Source organism: Cannabis sativa, chromosome 4 (genome assembly GCF_029168945.1).
Source record: "Cannabis sativa cultivar Pink pepper isolate KNU-18-1 chromosome 4, ASM2916894v1, whole genome shotgun sequence".
Taxonomy (NCBI): Eukaryota; Viridiplantae; Streptophyta; class Magnoliopsida; order Rosales; family Cannabaceae; genus Cannabis; species Cannabis sativa.
In genome coordinates, this window is record NC_083604.1 from 8602042 (window position 1) to 8621844 (window position 19803).

A 19803-nucleotide genomic window follows, 5' to 3' on the forward strand; every position below is an offset into this window, starting at 1 on the left:
TATTATTTGCTTTTGCTCCTTTAATATATATATTTATTATTAGTTTTTGCTATTTATTTTCGCGTACAACAGAAAAACTATATAAAACAATAAAAATAATGAGTGATGATAGTAAATTTATAGAAATGATGGATGATGGATATGAGAAGAGGGAGAATGAAATTGAGATATGAGATGAAATTTGTTGGAAAAGATATGTAAAGATTAATGTCATAAAACCCAGAAAATATACCTCTCTAGAAATCCCAAAGGATAATTTTCCTTATCTTATTAGTCATGATTCATGAATGATGGTGATATTTTAGGGATTGTATTTTTGTAACAACTTTAAAAATTTTAGCATTTGTGTAATTATCTTAATCTTGATGATATATTTAGGGGGTGATATTTTTGTAAATAATAAAAGTTTTTTTCTTTTGATAAGTAAATAAATAAATAAATTATTTTTTTAAACAAAAAAAATTCCCTTTTTTTTAGCGAAGAAAAAAAAAAATTCTCGATCAATTTATTCAATTCATTTTCTAGTTTCAACTATTATTTTTCTTAGCTTGGCACGCTTTTTCCACATCTTTGACCCAACCAAGAAACGAACTTTCATTTTACCGAAAAACTGAAGAAACACCCTGAAAGACACAGCTACATACATACATATACATATACATATATTTGTATATACGTACATGCACAGAATTATCTCTCACGGAAGCGATTACTTCTTTCTCAGTACAGGCAGGTACATTTATCGGTGGAGCTCTGATCATTTCGCTTTTTGGATAATAATTGCTAAATTCACTGTTTCAGTTGAATTTATTTGCTCTGATTCGGATCTTAAAGCTACCTCTTTCATTTTTTTTTGTTTTGGATTGACTTCTGGATAATGCAAATCCTTATTGTCGTTTTCCGTTTCTTCTAGCTTGTTTTGCTTTTTGTATTTGTGTTCTGATTTATGGTTGAACTCTGTGAGAGATCTAAATCTCAGCTTTTCAATGTCTAGTAAGTTTGATTGACTATCTCTCTCTCATTTAGATTATAATAATGAGTTAGGAGGTGATTCTTTTCTATAACTAATTAATTAATCAATTTATTTAATTTTTAATTAGCTTGTCGCTTATGGTGACTTCTAGTGTGTAATTGGTTTGAATTTTGTGGAGACAAAATGAGCGGAATCAGTGGGTGGCGTGAAGTGGGTCACACACAAAGCTAAAAAGAATTCAATTATTATAAATTTGGATGTGCATAATACCACCCTCACGTTCTACTCAACTCAATGGATTGCATTAGAAAAAAAGTATTTTTTTTTAATTTCTGTATACCATCATGCATTCAAAAGATTTTGTCATCTGATTTGCTGATTTAGTTTTTTTCTTGAGTATTTAGATTCATGGATAGAGGCACTGTAATTGATCGTACCCATTAAGAGCAATACCAAGTGTTTTTCCCAAAAGGGTCGTCAAACCATGGTTCTTGGCTTAAGATCAAAGAACCGGAAAAGTGTTCAAGTCCAAGTTGATTATATCATCCATGTCCAGGAGATTAAGCCATGGCCCTTGTCTCAGTCTCCTAAATCGGTTCAATCCGTGTTGCTTCATTGGGAAAATGGTGATCAAGCTTCTGGGTCCTTCTCTTGTGGTGTTGGAGATGGAAAGATTGAGTTCAATGAGTCTTTCAGGCTTCCAGTCTTGTTATGCAAGGAAGCATCAAAGAAAGGCCAGGCCTATGATAGTTACCAGAAGAATAACTTAGAATTTTACTTGTTTGAATCCCGGAAAGACAAGGCAATGAAGGGTCAACTCTTGGGATCGGCTTTAATTAATCTTGCAGATTGTGGAGTAATCAGGGAAACAACAATTTTAAGCACTCCAGTAAACTGTAAGAAGAGTTTTAAAAATTCGGGTCAACCACTTCTTTATGTTAATATTCAACCATTTGGTGATAATAGCTCCAGCCCTTCACCAAAAAGCAGCTTGTCAAAACAAGCTTCTACAGAAATTGCTGAAACTGAATCAGTGGTTGAGGAGAATGATGAAGAAGCTGAGATTGCCTCTTTTACTGACGACGACGACGATGATGGTGCTTCTTCACACTCATCTCACACTTTAAACTCTTCTAGTGTTGAGAGAACAGTCAGTTCAGCACCATATAGTGGAAAGGTATGGTATCAAATCTATTATGAGACATTTCCCTCGTTTTAACACTATATGTTTGTTCTGATCTTAGTTCAAGACAATGCACTTAAAAGTTGTCCAAGAAATCTATTTTTAGTCTTGTCCTTCCTTGAGTACAATCCACCATTTCATTACTAGGATGCGTATATTTTGGTTGAACCATATAATGCAGCGGCAATAGTCTAGCCATTTCTTTTAGGACTTACTATTTATAGGTAACTTTTGCACCAATGAAATGCTTCACAGTTATCATGTAGGAAGAATGGTAAAGCTGAAGTATGTCCACTCTAATTGGTGTATTATTTGGAACAATTCAGTTGAATACTTGTTTAAAAACTATCTGCCATTTAATTGCAGATTCAACCAGAAATGTCAAGGAATAATGTTGAAAGGAATGTTGGTGAGGGGGCTTCAAGAGCTGAGTCTGCAAACATAGTGTCAAGTGATCTAGCTACAAACTTCAACCAACCAAAAGAAACTTCATCTGCTTTGTCTTCAATAGGCTACTCCTCCAATGTTGATTCTATAAACGATGACGCCTTTCCCAATATTCCACAAGATAGATCCTCCATGCCAGTTCTGAAAAAATCTGTAACTCATGGTGTGCAGCCTTCTTCTTCTTCTTCCGTAAAGTCTGATAGTAGAAGGGCTGTTGACAGCAGAGTCCAGATGCCAGAATATTCTCAAGAGGCTACAAGAGACAATGTCATTGTTGCTAGTGCTCTTAAAAATAAAGTTGGCTCATCAAGTATGTATGTTAAGGAGTCAGTGAAAGGAAACTATATTGATTCTCAAACCACTCAGGAGGGTGACAGAAAAGTTTGGAGACATACGAAAAATGGCCAAGAAGAGACTACACCTGCAGATTCTGGTTATTCAGGGAATAATGGGAACAAAGAACACAGAGAAGAACATGGACGGAAAGATTATGTCTTTAAGGTGAAAGAACATTCTTTTGATGTAAAACAAATTTCTAGGTTCTCAGAGGATGTTAGTACAAGTGATTCTTCTACAAGCAGCAGTAGAGATATTGGAATCTCTCATAGCACTGTTAAAAATAATCAAGTAAAGCATGTTAATTCTGTACAGTTACCTTTTGACACAGATAACAACAATAGATTGTTAGTGAATACGGATTTTATTGAAAAGGCAAACAAAGCCAAAATAATCAAAGGTGCTCAAGCTGGTAGGATGACTAATGCTACAGGTGTAGAAAAAGAAGCTTCAAAAGGCCTGTCTGATAACAAAGCTGGACTAGACTCCCAAATTAATATGCTCAAGGAAGAGTTAAGGGAAGCTGCAGCAGTTGAGGTTGGTCTTTATTCAGTTGCTGCTGAGCATGGAAGCTCCACAAGTAAAATACATGCACCTGCTCGACGACTTTCTAGATTCTATCTTCATGCTTGCAAGGAAGGTTTACAGGCTAGGAAGGCAAATGCAGCTAGAGCTGCTATTTCTGGATTTATTTTGGTTTCTAAAGCATGTGGAAATGATGTTCCAAGGTATGCCAAGATTTGTACATGACACGTATAGGAAGTTAAAAATCCACTCAACTTTCTTATCATATTCGTCAACCAGAAGGCCTGTAATTCAGTCCTTTAAGAACACTGACTCAATTGAATTACAAATCACTTGTTTACAGATTAGGATATGTCATACATGGGCTTTGAGCCATTAACTTTTTATTGTTATTATTTATTCTACTTAGCATATGAATCTGTGGACTGGGATTTGAAAAAAGAAAAGTGTCTGAAGAAAATGATATTGTTCACATTTTGTTAAATGTTCATAAACATGTTGAATCTTTGGTTATCAAAATCAATAGCTTGCTAAAAGCACCATATTGTTTGACATTTTGTTGAATGTTCATAAACAGGCTGACTTTTTGGTTATCAAATTCAATCGTTTTAAGAGCTATTATCAGCCAGATTGTAGTAAAAGTACAGCATTCTGGTGGACCTTGCATTAGTAGTAATGGTGGTGGAAAGAGCTCAGTGAAGGGATCTACACTGAAACAAAACGACAACAAAGAAAGTTTTGATAATTGGGATGACCCACAGACATTTGTGATTGCCTTGGAAAAGTTTGAATCATGGATCTTCTCCCGAATCGTAGAGTCTGTGTGGTGGCAGGTCAAGCCCTTTCTTTCTTAAAATTAATTGATATATGTATTAGTTATTGGTAGGATGATTTAGCCCAAATTTAATTGTTCCCATCAAGGTTGATACCATATCTTGTGTTTTTTCTTCAGACTTTGACTCCACATATGCAGCCAGCAGCTACTAAGGTTTCCAGCTCAAAGAAAGTTTCTGGAAGAAAGTATGGTTCTAGTGATCACGAGCAGGGTAATTTCTCTATAGATCTCTGGAAGAAGGCTTTCAAAGATGCTTGCCAAAGGCTTTGTCCTGCTCGAGCTGGTGGACATGAATGTGGCTGCTTGCCCATACTTCCTCGTTTGGTGTGTATATTGAATTATAATTTTCTGACATCTCTGAGAAAAACACGCACTAAACAGCTCAATTCCTTAGCTTCATAATGTACCAAAATCTAGATATTTGCTTCAGGTTTTCATTCTGCACATATGAAAGACATTTTTTTTACCTACCTTTCAGGTTATGGAGCAGTTGGTTGATAGACTAGATGTGGCAATGTTCAATGCGATTCTTCGTGAAAATGCTGAAGAGATGCCAACGGATCCTGTATCTGACCCAATAAGTGATTCCAAGGTTCTTCCCATTCCAGCTGGAAGGTCAAGCTTTGGGGCTGGGGCACAGCTTAAAAATGCAGTGAGTATAAGTGCCTTGTTTTGTGGATTTATATGTTTGATTCCAGGATTGTCTTTTAAAATGTAATATGTTGGTCTCTTTGTCTTCTTTTTCATTTCACAATGTTCAACATCTAATTCTTCCCCCTTATTATAATCTAATAAAGAAAGAAAAATTTGACAGCATTATTCTGATTGCTTTATTATCATTGGCAGCACTGATTTCTTATATTTTTATCCCCAGATCGGAAGTTGGTCCAGGTGCCTCACTGATATATTTGACATTGATGATGCTTTAGACGATAAGGAGGTGCACGATGATGAAGAAAGACCGGAGTTTCAAACATCCTTCAAGGCATTCCGTCTTCTAAATTCTCTGAGTGACCTCATGATGATTCCATTTGAAATGCTAGCAGATAAGTCAATTAGAAAAGAGGTATAGTCGCAAATTTGTGCTGTATATTAATTTCATAGTTAATTTAGTGAGTTATCTAATCATTTCCCTTTTAATTTAACACTGTTCAATTAATTTTTAAAGGTATGCCCTACACTTAGTGCACCATTGATCAAGATGGTCCTCTACAATTTTGTTCCAGATGAGTTCTGTCCGAACCCCATTCCTGAAGCAGTGTTTGAGGCTCTGGATTCAGAGGTAAGTCCTCCAAGAACAAAAGAGCTTTGCAAATTATTATCTTGTTTACTATCTTGCATTATTCAACAAGCTACCTTGTAATAAAGCTTCATATGCATTTTCACTAATCTATTTGTGCTCTTGTATTTAGGATAATTCCGAGAATGAGGAAGAATCTGTTAGTTTCCCATTCACTGCAAATCCTACGTTCTATTCTCCACCTTCAGCTGCTTCACAAACAGGCATCATAGGAGAGATAGGAAATCAGACTCTACTGAGGAGTGGATCATCAGTGCTTAGAAAATCATACACTAGTGATGATGAGCTCGACGAGTTGGATTCACCTATTACTTCTATAATGAAAGATAATTTCCAAGATAAAAGAAAGGGTGATGTACAAGTAGTCAGATATCAATTACTCCGAGAAGTATGGAAAGACACAGAATGATAATAAGCCATTTCTCGTAGAGATCATTTCTGTATTTCACGCAACTGTGGGAGGTCAGTTAATCTGTTCTGCTGCATCTTATACAATTTTTTTAGCTATTGTAAGCTGGTTCAAAACTGGGTTATCTATTGGTAGAGTCATCGAAATCTTCGAGTCCTACAAACTTGTTTATAAATGTTAATGTATTTATTTGTAGCATACATGAAGTAACTTGATGTGAAGCATTATTATCTAGATTTCACAAATTGCAGTTAGTTCGAATGATGCTTGAAGAATAAGTTGAGAGATTCATAATCAAGATCATTTATTAATTTTGTCAGTTGTACCATTTTGAAAGGTACAATATGAACATTCCAATAACTTGAATATGACCAAGTCCTGTATTAACTATCCCTTCACCTTTGCTTGAACCTGTCAATGCCCACATTTGACATATAAGGGTGAAATTTCAAAGTCTAACCAAGGGAGCAAAAAGTTCCTAACTTGTGTGCTATATAAAATTTACAAGAGCTTACAGCTTGAATTGTGCACCGCGAGTAGGGCTTCGTAAAGCATCGTAGTGTCCACAACCATTATAAAGTACGCGTATAGGATTATCTTTACCATATTCTTGACCATATTCAGCTATGATCCTGAGGCCACTAGAACTCTTGTCATTCTTGTCTCGCATATACACTGTGATAGGCATCCTGGATAAGAGTATGAAACTTAGGATGAATGAAAGGGAATGGAAATCAATGATCTCCATTAAACTACAATCACATGATGAAACTTATACAGATAGCTGCAATGTTAAGAGAGAAGCCTTACTGTAGAACATGTGAAGCCATGAGTAACTCGGGCTCGCCTCCCCAGCTATGAGGTTGTCTCATCTGTCCAACATAGGTCTCAAAATCATCTTCAAGAAACCTGCCAATGTGTAGAAAATAATTCGTAAACTTAGGATAGAAAATTATACAAGTTAATTTTAGAAACCAAAGAGAACAAACTGACCATTCAGTGTCTGCTCTCCTCTTAACAAATTCGTCTGCAACCTGTCCAAAGTCCAACCATGCACAAGTTCTTTTAAAGGATTTATAACATAATACCATAAGAAATTGGTAAACTCAAACAAAGTCCTAGCTAAAATTTGACTTGTTTTTCATACTTTAGCTCTAAGCTCGTCTGCAAGTTCTCTTTGAAGGCTTTCACTGGGAGATGGCTTTCCTGTTCTTATGCTAGCACCGTGAACCACAGACCGAAACAAACATCTTCCATCACCAGGTATTCCTGTTTCAACAATACATAGATTAATTCACCAATGTCTTATCACTATCAAAAGTTGACAATTTATAGAATAGGGAAAAATGAAAGTACACAGCATAAAATATATAATTGACTCTTCAACTTGTTGTTTTTAACAATGAAAATGATGAAAGGGAGCAAACGAACCTAAGCCATAATCCATACTGATGACCAAAACTTTCTTTAATGGAAGGAATTAAGTTCCACAAAACTCAAATATTGATATAGTTAAATCATACCAAGGTGTTGATGAGCTAAAAGGTGCAAAGCTTTACTTGAAAGGTAAGAATCAACAAAACACCAAACTTACAAAGATGAAGAATAGCATTAAAGCATAACCAATCATTCAATTTCTCAAGGAAAAGAAAAGCATAACAATTGATGTACTCAATAGTATTATCTAACATTCTTGATGATCAACTTGAGAATTCTAGGGGAGCAAACCAGACATACTAAAGATTGGTGGTAATCGGGCGGAGTTGTTACCGAGTAGAGTTTCTGGTTTTGGCATTGTTAGAATAATGAAACACAGAACACAACCATGTATATGATCTTAATCAAAGTTGCTGAATAATACAAATAAAAATTTACTGAACATCATCATTTGATTTTGAAACCGGGGTTGAAAAAGATTACCTTGAAAGACTAGGACTTTGAGAATGAAGACCTCAAATGCCCAGAAAAGCTTTTGCTTCATCTATGGTGTGACAAGACCAAAGAATCTAATTCCATGATCTTTTTCTTTTCTCCACTCTGAGAGGCCAAGAGTAGAACTTGAGAGAATACTCTTTCTGACACACTTTTTCAACGTACACGTGTCAAGATCTTACAACTATCACACTATTAGGAATGCAACATACATCTAATCCAAACCTCATTATGAGCCTTAAACGAAAGTTAGTATATATAGAATCTATACAAAATCTAACTTAGTGTCCATAAAAATTGACGACAGTAATGACCGGCCATTTTTCATAGAACTCTAACTATATTTGATTTTCTACATTTAGATGTTCTTAAAATAATTCCCATTTATTTTCAAAAGAAAAATTATTATTGAAAGTTGTGCGGTTCTAATTAATTTATGGTAGATTAGTGGTATTGGAATCTAAGGTTGATGTAATTTTAACTTTCTATAGAATCTAAAAATTGTACCTTTTCTTTCTTTGTTTTCTCTCTTTTTTCTTTGCAGATATATCAGTTTTTGCTTTGGTAATAAATCAAAGAGTACTCTACTTTGCAACTCTTTTTTCTTCTTTTTGCTTAAGATTAATGAAATTAACATATTATTTATTTTATCTTTTGTATTAGATCTAGAATCTAATTAAATTTATTAACTTGGAAGATTGTTTTGCATCAACCTTTTCAGGATTCAACAGCATTGTCAAAATGAGTTGCAGAAGGCCTCCATTACATACCTGTGGTGTTTCAATTTTAACAGTAGCTCATAGAACCATTGAGGTTGCCCAAGATGCAGATGAACCATTAGGCTCAATAACCAAAAGGGTCCTCAAAATATCATCAGTTGCAATCCCATATCTCTACACCTTGCAATATCAATGGCTTGTATTTCTCTCATTTATTGACGATTTTATCCTAGCAGCTGAGAACATGGTAGAGAGAATTTTCCCTCCATCAAATCATGTTTTCAATAAGATTGATGATATTGTTCAAGTCATAGAAACTTTCCCTATGAAATATGATAATGTGGTGACTACATTCTCTACCATTATCCACCAAGTCCCATTTCTAGATTGGTTATTGGTACATGTTATCTCTTTACTGAAACTTCTGATAACTACATTGACTTACTGGGGTTCTCAAGGTACAAGGGAGAAGGAGATTATGGTCGATATAAACTGCGAAAACCGTGATACTAACCAATTTTTATCCATGAATGTTTATGAACACACAACAAGATCACATGTCCATGTTGATAGTGAGAATGATACCATCAACGGTGAGTTTCGTCATCCTCTACCTGAAACTGAGATGGCTTCTGTGAAAGTTGACGATGATGGCTTGAAGAGTACTTACAAAGAAGTTTTAGAGAAGAATACCACAAATGAGAATGAACATGGAAAGAAGGAAATTAGTTTTACAAAGGAGAGAAGGAAGAAAGCAACGGCTGATGAAAAAGTTGATAAAAAAGATGAAAGTCATAGCAAGGATGACCCAATGTTAAATTTGAGTACTTGCAAAGAAGTTTTAGAGAAGAATACCACAGATGACAAAGAACATGGAAATGGAAAGAAAGAAATTAAAGCTACTAAAATGGGAAGGAAGAAAGCAACAGATGAAAGGCATAACAAGGATGATCCAATACTAGATTTGTTCGAGTCAGGTTGGATAATGAGACGTTTAAAGAAAAATAAAAATTAATACTCAAAATCCGCCATGAACAAACTAATCTCATTTTCCTTTTAATATTAATATATTAGATTGTTTTTGAGTGTAATTATTTTTATTTTACATCAATAATACACAAAAAGTTTTTAGATTTAGAAATTAGTGTGATATAAACTTAGAAATTAATTGGATAGGGGCCGCGCGAACGCAGGTCCCCACTGCAACAAATTATGACGTAAGTTCCGCCACTTGGGCAGACCTTAGCTTGGCACTCTTCCTAAGTGCAATGGAAGCCACCAAACTAGGCCATGGGTCCTCTTGATCGCCCATTGACCCCGTCCAGGTAAGTATGTTTCTCTGTTGATCACATATTCAATTTATTGACTTTGCTCATCTTAATGCTCTTTAATTCCTTGATGTGGGATTAGTTACATAAAATCACTTGATTGCAAAATTAATAAAAAATAAACATAAACAATAAAAAAATAAAGAAATATAAATTAGGCCAAATTCTTTGTCTTGTCAAGGGGCTTTCACTAATTTATTCAGCAACAAAAAAAAAAGGAAAACAATCATCGTGGGACCTAGGATTTTGGTTAAGTGTCACACAATGAATATTCATTTACTTTTTAGTTTGGGGTCTTTTTAATATTATACCAAAAACTGATTTTATTTATAAAAATACCTTCAACAAATTTTTTTGCGCAAATACCGATGTGCCACGTCAGCTTAAATACCGAAATTCAAAATTATTACCGAAAATAGGAAAAACTTGAAAATTCTCGCTTTCAGAATTTTCAGTGTTTTGCAAGTTTTAAAAAAAAGCAACGTTTTGGTAGCTTTTGATGTAAATAATATATCAATTAGTTACTTTTTATTATAAAAAAATTACTTCATGAATAATTTTTTTATCATACACATTTAGTTGCTTATTTTAATCGGATAACCTTAAAACTATGATTTTTTTTTTTTTTTAATTTTTAGACTATATTATATGTTATTTTATTATTTAAGATACCTTGAGGTTACTTTTTTTTTTAGCAATTTTAAACCATATTTTGAGTTGTGGGAAACATATATATTTTTTTTGATATAAAAAAAAAAAAAGATGAACAAGATAAAAGTAACCTTTCTCTTTCTTTTATAAATTATTAACAAAGAAGTAACTAAATATTATATTTGAACAAAATAAGTATACCATCTAATTTTATGGGTTGCTACAATAAATATTATAATATATGTTTCCCATATGTTAAAACGATCCTCTTGAAAAGCAGATTGCGGTGATATAATTTTTGAGCTCAAATAATTATCGGTGTTACCAAATTTTTTTTTAACTTTTTTTAAAAAAACAAAAAGGAGATTCATTAGTGAATAATTCAAATAGAACATACATAAAAAAAAAAAACAACAAATTAGTTACTTATAATGTTCTTATTTATATAGTAGTTGTATGAAACCCACAAATCCCAACGGCGACATCGACGGCAGCGAACAGTGGTAAATACAAAATCCAAACCCATAAATAATTAGGAAAACAAAAGAAAAGTACAGACTTTATCGGAAAGATGAAAAAAAAAACAAAGGAGAAATAAGCCTAACTTGAAAGCCTACCTCATGCCTGAGCCATCGACTGGAAGCCATTGAATGTTGTAGCAGAGAAGATTGAAGAGAGAGAGCTTCAGAATTTTACAGAAGAAAAAGGGCAAGAGTATTGATATTGATGGAGGCCTTTTATCTTTCTTTACCCCAACAAATGCCCTCTATTTTTACAGAAGAAAAAGGGCAAGAGTAATATACATGCAAAACATATCAAATGTGAAAAGCATTTGGAACGGTATACGTGTCACTCCAAATTTTAAAATATAAACGGTATAAAACCGTATTAATTAAACTAAGGTTAAATTCATAATTAAAATGAAAACAACGTTCACTGGCGTAAATTTTTCTTTTAGTTTTTACTTGCCATAACGAGTTATTAATTTATACCAATAGAGGAATTAAAAACTATGGAATATTCAAGGCCGGGGTTATGAATTTATAACAAGTTATGAATTGTTTGTGTTGAAATGTCAAGACTGGATATTTAGGGTTTTTTTTAGTGTTATGAATTTATACCATGACTATTGTCATCCTCAAAGATAGCAGCATCACAATTAACATTTATCTCACCAAAACAAGGTTTAGCCCATTGCTCACACCCGGTTGTATTCGGACCAGAAACTGGCGAAACAACTCCATTTTCCAGTTGAGCATTCTTCCAAGAATCAAGGTAAGTAATTGCAGTATTCACCGCCCTCTCTAACGACAAAGCCTTATTACTCCAAACCAAGTCATTACGAGCTCCCCAAACTCCCCAAAGAATCATAGCAAGCCTCTCAATACGATCTATAGGCTGAACCTTACAAACATTATCAAACCAGCTGCCAAACACAGCAACTTCCCCCCTCCAACCGTCCCTCCCAGCCCTCTGTCAAGACAACTCTTAGTAAAAGCACAACTAACCATTATATGAAAAATTATCTCTTCCTCCCGGTTACACATCAGACACAATCCGCTCACGTGCACCCTTTTAGACCGCAGAGACACAAGAGTAGGGAGATAATTAGTAAGACCCCGCCAAAGAAAATTCTTCACCTTAGGTGGCAATTTCAAGTTCCAAAACATCCTCTAAAAACCTGAATTGTCTTGAGTATTCCACCTACCATTGCTTACTTGTAAGGCGCGATAAGCACTTTTGACAGAATAATCCCTATAAGTCTCCAACATCCAAAATCAAGCATCCTCAATCGAAGATGGAGACAACGGAATACGACAGATCAAATCAATATCCCTTTGAACAAATAAATCGTGAAGAACTTCCTCATCCCACTCAAGGGAGCCAACTTTTAATAAATTATTGACCTTACAGTCATGGAGAGCCACATGAGTAGAGACAACATACAGATTTTCCTTTGATGGAAGCCATGGTTGATTAAGAATCGGTATAGAAAAATCGGCTCCAACACGCCATCTTGCACCCATCTTAACCACAGATTTTGCCTCTAGAACACTTTGCCAAACGCAACTTGGATTAGCACCTAATTCAGCATCAAGGAACGAGGAATGGGGGTGAGGGGTAGGTGGTCTGTGTAGGCGGTGATGGGTAGGTTCAGTTTTGGTGAGGGTGAGATGTTGAGAGAAAACTGAGAGAGATATAGGAAGAGAGAGAGTTGAGGTTTGAAAATGAGAGGAGTATTTTTGGGTTTATTATAAAGTGGTCATATTTTTTAAATTTTAAAATGCATTAGTTTAGGCATAAAATTTTAAGGTATGCATATTTTTTCAAATTCCCCATGTATAATCTACAAAGATTTTATCCATAGGTAAAACAAGATAATTTTAAAAAGAAGTGAAGAATTACACATTCTATTTTTTTTAATTTTTATTTTTATTTTTGTTTTGTATTGTTCATGACTATATTTTTTTGTAATTTATTTCATATCATATTTTAGAAAACTATTTTAGCTTTAGTAATAGTGATAGTTGTTTTTTTTCAATTAAATTTAGTAAAAAAATCTATTTAAATAAATTTCATAAGTAAAAAACTGAATGAATTAAAAAAAAATGGTTATCTTATTTTTAAATAATAATACTAATCTCTTAGTTGTTGTTATTTGAAATAGTTGTATTATTTAATTAATCTTTTTATTTAGAATTTAAAAAAATCTCATTTATTTTGTATTATTAAAATATAAAATTTATTAGTAGTATGACGTTATAAATTTATTTCTGTTTTCAAAAAAAAAAAATATATTTTCTCTTAGTTTAGTTATGGTTAATTAATTATATATTAATTAGTGTTTATGTGATTAAGAAAATAAAGTATGACAAATATAAAGAAAGATACAATATATTTAATATTAATTGGTTTAGCACTACTTTAAAATGTATTATTTAATATCTATATTTAATAGGTTAGGTATTCTTTCAAAAAAAAAAAAAATAGGTTAGGTGTAAAATTTTTTCCTAAGCTCAATACTATTTTAATAATTTAATATTTTTACTGGGTATATGTGAGTGTATATTAATTAATGTGCACACTCAAAAGTCATGCACATCAAGGATTAAGAAAATATTCCTATACTATGAAAACAAAATAAGAGTATGTATTATAGAATTATTCTATATATACAATATATAAATTATAGGCTAATTAGTAATTTTTCTCCCCGAACTTTGACATATACTAAATCGTGCCCCCTGAACTTTTTTGGCCGTTAGAAATTCCCCTTGAACTATTGAGATTGTTAAATTTAAGGACTTTTGTCTATTTTCATTCAATTTTACTGTTTCAGTGATTGTTTATGTACTGAACCATGCTCCCCAAACTTTGATATCTATCAAATCATGCCCCTCAAACTTTGAAATGTACTAAATCATGCCCCTTGAATTTTCATCCATGTTAGAATTTTTTTACTAAAATTACACAAAAGTCTTTAAATTTAACAATCTCAATAGTTCGGGGGAAATTTTTAACGACCAAAAAAATTCAGGGAGAAAAATTACTAATTAGCCTAAATTATATATATACTAGGTTCAGGGCCGACCTAAGCATTGGGCAGCTTGGGCCATTGCACAAGACCCCCACTTTTTTAAGGCCCATTTTTTTTTTTTTTTGAAAGAAAAGGCCTATTTTTTTGTCCTATTATATATACATATATAAAAAACTTATAATTGAAAATTTATGAACGAATCTTAAAAAAAATACTAGTAATAGAATTGTAGTTTTAATCTTAAAGAAAAGGCCCAAGCATTTTTTTTTTAAAAAAAAAAAATAGCTCAATTTTAAAATTTTGCACAAGGCCCCCAAAATGCTTGGGCTGGCCCTGACTAGGTTATTGTTACGTACATTGCATGTATATTTAGTTATATGTTTAACTTTTTATTTTTTTCATATGTATTTTAAAATTTTTAAATTAAAAGGAAACCACTTATTATTAAAAAAAAAAGTTAAAGTTTTTAAAATTTGAAGAAAATAAATATAAATATTTTTTTTTTTTGAAAATAAAATAAATATAAAGTTTAAGAATATTAAAATTAAATATACTCTCAATTTTAAAAATAAAAATAAAAAATAATAACGTTACAAATAAGATATTTATATTTATATATATTATACTTAATGTAAAATAAATAATATTAATATTTATATATATATTTATAAAACTAATCCTACTAACACCGTTAAATTTAACAGATCGAATATTATTTTATTTTTAAAGTATATTTTGTTAAACAAATAGAAATAGTTAAATAGCCACTTTTTATATATAAAAATAATAGAATATTCTTTTACTTTTAAAATATATTCTGTTAAATTAACAAAAATAGTTAGATAATCATTTTTTATATATAAAGGTATTATATATAAAAATAGTAGAAGAGATAATTACAGCACATGTAATATATAATACATATAATATAATATAAAAAAGAAGATATATATACACTCACTCATAATCTTGAGTGTAAATTAGTATGGATCAGCATGACTTGAATAAAGTTTTACACATTTGTCCAAAAACTTATTTTCCCTTTCTCTAAACACTAAAGGAATTCTCATGGAAATAGCTTTGGATAGGGGTGCACATCGGGTAGGTTTTCTGGGCTTTCAGGTTTTCGAGTTCGGGTTTTTCGAGTTTGGCTTTTGGAATCTTGGGACCAAATCCGCTCGTATGGAGACCGAGTTTTTTGGGTGTCGGGTCTGGGTGAGTCGTGTTCGGGTTGAGACGGGTTTGGGTGGGTTGGATCGGGTTTTGAGTTGGGCTAGGTTTTTTTTGAAAAAACACTTTTTTCACAAAAAAATTACAAAATAATATAATTATACAATATATTATTATCATACACATACACAAACACAATACATAATTATACACAATAATACAATATATTATTATCATACAATTCCCAAATCTAGCGGTGCACATTTACACCTGAAAACCTATCCACCCGGCTCGAAACCTGAAAAGCCCAAAAAATGAGTTTCAATTTTAGTAGACCGGGTTCGGGTGTAACCCGATTCTGTACTGGGCCAGGTTCACGTTTAATATTTTTCAAAGCCTAAAATTTAAAATCTACCTGGAACCCGATTAGCATTTATTTTTTATTTTTTTATGTATATATTATATATGTTTTTAGGGTCTTTTTCATTTTCACACTTCAAAATAGTTTTTTTTTTTTTTTTTTTTTTTTTTTATTTTTATAGAATTCCACATAGACCCCTATAGCAATTAACAGAGCAATATAAATCGCAACCAAAATTCGTATAACAACCTACATAGAAACTACCGGAGAAACCCAAATCGTAAATTTGAAAAAAAAAAGTTAAAAAAAATAGTATATGAGGTATTTCTTTCTTATTATTTTTTTTAAATTTTGAATTTGTGAGTATGTGTTAAATTGTTAATGTGTTAGTTTATGTAATATGTATATATAATTATATATAAGTATTTTTTTGGAAATAATAAAAAAAAATCAGATTATGTGTAATTAATGTATTTGTGTAAAATTGAAATTGATAATAATATACTGTATTAATGATGTCCATATGTTGTTGTTCAGACGAGAGACAACGTATTTGGTGCTCTTATGGACAGTGTTAATTGGAGCTTGAAAATCTTTAAATGGCGTTTGGTTGGATGTAATGAAATAGAATAGAATGCAAAGAAAATAATTTTTATTTCATTTATTGGTCTGGAAGCATTTGAAAATATTGGAATGTCATTTAAATAGAATATTATTTTTACTATTTTGGTGGACTGACTATTCTATTTTGAAATAGAAGGAACGATTATTCCAATGTAACATGAGAAAAAATTTAATGATTTTTTTTATCAATTTTTTATGCAATTTAAATTTTATTCCATTGTATTCCCATTCCTGTTATCATTCACATTCTTATTCTTATATTTTCATTCCTCCTAACTAAACGCTACCTAAATTTCTCTCAACTCCAAGACCATGTGCATCTAGATGTCTAATATTGACCTCCACATCAACAAGCTTTTTTTTTCTAGCAAAATTCTCTAAAAGTCATTATATTAGATTATATGAGATTCGATATTTAATTGCACACTACTATAATTTAGGCTTTTAGTGACACTATATAGTGACTTTCACTTTTGTGCGGGTCACAAAATAGTTAGGAATAATTTTTAGTGACCCGCATAAATAGACTCTAAATTTTTGGTGTTAGTCTCTCATCATATGTGTCACTAAAAATATAAAACGTCACTAAAAAATATAATCCATAATTTTCTATTTTTTTTATTTATTAAAAACACTGACTTATAGAGTCACGCCAAGAATGACTAGAAAAGCATATCCCCACATACCTAGCGCGTCACTATAGGTGTTTTTAAAAAATAAAAAAAAAATTGAAAAGACACATCCAGTTAGGGTTGTACAAAAAAATTTGTAAACCGCCTAAACCGAATAACCCGCCCAAACCGAACCGAAAAAACGATAAAAATTACAAACCGAAATAACCCGAAAAAATTACAAACCGCCCAATCTATTAATTGTGCGGGTTTAAAATAGGTCCAACCCGCCCAATTAAACCGACCAACCCGACTAACCCGATTTTGCACTTTTATTTTTTTTTTAACTTTTTAGTTTTTATTATATATAATATAAATTATTAAATATATAATAATATAAAGTTATATACTTAATTATTAGTTTTAAAGTCATATATATGGTATTGTACTTTGGTGGAATGTGATATTTTTAATTTATTTTTAAAATTTTTGTTAATTTTGACTTTAAAACTAAGAAAAAAAAAAAAAAAAAATTGCTGGTTTGGGCGGGTTAACCCGACCAAACCGCCCAAACCGTTGGTCGGTTTATAGAAATTTTTTTTTAAAATTGGGCGGGTTGCACTCAAATTTTAGCTACCCGAACTTTAGATTGGGTTAGAAAATATATAGGATATATAAACCGCCCAAACCGACCGATGTACAGCCCTACATCCAGTGCTCTCTCTCATTTCTTAAAAGATATTTTCAATTTTTTATTTATTTATTAATTTTTTCATTTAGGGTAATAGTTTTAACCCTAAAATAGTTACTCTCTCTCTCTCTCTCTCTCTCTCTCTCTCTCTCTCCATTTCCAAGAGCCTCCCATTTTTAGATTATCTCTCTCTCTCTCTCTCTCTCTCTCTCTCTCTCTCTCTCTCTCTCTCTCTCTCTCTCTCTCTCTCTCTCTCTCTCTCTCTCTCTCTCTCTCTTTCTTCTCACATCTATCTTCTCTCATCCTTTTTCTCCCTTTCAAATTTGTGATAAAGTAGCCCTCCATTGAAGATGACGACCTTCAAGGCCAAGGAGAGCTCCATCGACGGACAACGGTCGCTTCCAAACGCCGAGCCCAGGCCATCTCCCTCTGCTCTACCATGGTATGTCCACAGTTGACGTCTTCGCTGCCCAAACGCCCACTAAGTTCACCCATAATGCTGGCTTAATCGGTATATTTATTTTTTTGTCCACTTAATTATCTTTCTCTCTCCCTCTCTTTGTCTCTGATCTATGCAGGTGGACGATGTTTGAAGGTCCTCGTGGGTCTTGCCTTTAATGTTTTTGTGGTTCTGGGTACATGATCGACGTTCGTGTTTGAAGGGCTTGGGTTCGACAAGCCTGGTGTTTGATGTTCGTGGTTGACAGTGTGGGACTTTGAGTTCAAACATGGACTTGGGATTATTTCATTCTAAAGCAATGTTTGACAGTGTGTGGTTGACAGTGTACACTTTAGATCTGAGTTTTTTTTTATTGTTTAGGTTTATTTTGTTCAAAGTGTACACTGTGTAATATTTTGAAAGTGATTTGGGATTATTTCATTCTAAATGAACACCGAATAAATAATTTGATCTGGGTTTCTTTCATATTTTTGTATTTTTTTAATAAAAACAGATGTGAGTTTGTATTAAGTTTCATATCAGTTGTAATTTGAGTGTAAAATTGTGTGTAAAGACTGTATTATTTTAGTTAATATTCTTAATAAAAATAAATATTTTCAGCAATAAAAATATTTTGTATTTTGTTTTTTAGTTTTATTATTTTAATTGAAATTTAGTATTGTTTATATTTAGTTAATTTAAATTATTATTGTTATATTTAATTGTATTAGTGTATAATTAATTAAATTATTATTTATATTATATAAATTTTGAATTAAAAAAAAATTAAATATTATATATTTTTTAGAAAAATATCTAATATAGTGGCTCTTTTTGTGTGTTGCTATATCTCCAAAAAATAATAATAAAAAATAAATATAAAAAAGATATAGTGACACTTTTTGTGTATTGCTGTTAATTTTTCAATCTGACAAAATCTGACTTTAAATGCCTATAGTGACGCACAGTGAGTGATTGTAAAAGGGTTTAGTGACACGTGTGAAGGGTCAATAAAAGCTATTTTTTCAATCACCCTCATTAGTGACGTGCGGTGAAGTGTCACTAAAATCCGTATAACAACCTACATAGAAACCACCAGAGAAACTCAAGCCGTAAATTTAAAAAAAAAAAGAGTTAAAAAATAGTATATGAGGTAATTTTTTATTTTTAAATTGCGAGTATGTGTTATATTGTTAATGTGTTAGTTTATGTAATATGTATATAATTATATATAAGTATTTTTTGGAAAAATAAAAAAAATCATAATCATAATTAATTTATTTGTTTGGAAGCATTTGAAGATATTAGAATGTCATCTCAATAGAATATTCTTCCCACCATTTTTGTGGAATGACTATTCTATTTTGAAATAGAAAAAAAGACCATTCCAATGTAACATGAGAAAAAATGATTTTTTTTTTTATCAATTTTTTTATGCAATTTAAATTTTCTTCCATTCTATTCCCATTCCTATTATCATTCACTTTTTTATTTTTATATTTTCATTCTTCCTAACTAAACGGTACCTTAATTTCTCTCAACTCCAAGACCATGTGCATCTAGATGTCTAGTATTGCACATCAACAAGCTTTTTTTTTTTTTTTTTTTTTTTTTTTTTTTTTTTTCTAGCAATATTAATCTCTAAAAGTCATTATATTAGATTATATGAGATTCGATACTTAATTGCACCAACACATCGATATGACAACGAAGGTGCAAGGCATCACTGGT

General features: G+C 31.9%; 2 protein-coding genes, 1 long non-coding RNA gene and 1 other non-coding gene across 15 annotated transcripts; 2 read left to right on the forward strand and 2 right to left on the reverse strand.

Annotated features, from left to right (window-relative positions):
* Positions 1–503: 503 nt before the first annotated feature.
* LOC115714973 (uncharacterized) lies at positions 504–9794 on the forward strand. 9 transcript variants are annotated; one of them, XR_009687219.1, is made up of 10 exons: positions 520–733; positions 1378–2150; positions 2523–3667; positions 4042–4297; positions 4417–4623; positions 4778–4951; positions 5174–5365; positions 5468–5581; positions 5712–6061; positions 8662–9794. XR_009687219.1 is itself a non-coding variant. In XM_030643742.2 (9 exons), exons 2-9 carry the CDS (start codon positions 1458–1460, stop codon positions 6006–6008), a joined length of 3078 nt encoding a protein of 1025 aa, XP_030499602.2. In that variant the 5' UTR covers positions 504–733; positions 1378–1457; the 3' UTR covers positions 6009–6242. The 9 variants fall into 9 exon arrangements, 5 of the variants coding, with proteins under 5 accessions (XP_030499602.2, XP_030499603.2, XP_030499601.2 ...); XR_009687220.1 differs by lacking the exon at positions 520–733 and adding an exon at positions 777–993; XM_030643742.2 differs by lacking the exon at positions 8662–9794 and having other exon boundaries at positions 504–733; positions 5712–6242.
* Positions 6290–8057, reverse strand: LOC115714975 (OVARIAN TUMOR DOMAIN-containing deubiquitinating enzyme 4). Of its 4 annotated transcripts, none has more exons than XM_030643746.2 (6): positions 7929–8057; positions 7156–7277; positions 7002–7042; positions 6819–6917; positions 6524–6697; positions 6290–6419 (listed from the first exon to the last, which is right to left on the reverse strand). In XM_030643746.2, exons 1-6 carry the CDS (start codon positions 7987–7989, stop codon positions 6404–6406), a joined length of 513 nt encoding a protein of 170 aa, XP_030499606.1. In that variant the 5' UTR covers positions 7990–8057; the 3' UTR covers positions 6290–6403. The 4 variants fall into 4 exon arrangements, with proteins under 4 accessions (XP_030499606.1, XP_030499608.1, XP_030499607.1 ...); XM_030643748.2 differs by lacking the exon at positions 7929–8057 and adding an exon at positions 7779–7916; XM_030643747.2 differs by lacking the exon at positions 7929–8057 and adding an exon at positions 7746–7883.
* A 37-nt stretch (positions 9795–9831) lies between the features above and the next one.
* On the reverse strand, positions 9832–9992 carry LOC115715356 (U1 spliceosomal RNA). The gene has a single exon (XR_004011232.2). It is a non-coding gene; the product is annotated as a U1 spliceosomal RNA (small nuclear RNA).
* Positions 9993–17463: 7471 nt separating this feature from the next.
* On the forward strand, positions 17464–18723 carry LOC115714724 (uncharacterized). Its single transcript, XR_004011108.2, has 2 exons — positions 17464–18075; positions 18212–18723. It is a non-coding gene; the product is annotated as an uncharacterized LOC115714724 (long non-coding RNA).
* Positions 18724–19803: the final 1080 nt, after the last annotated feature.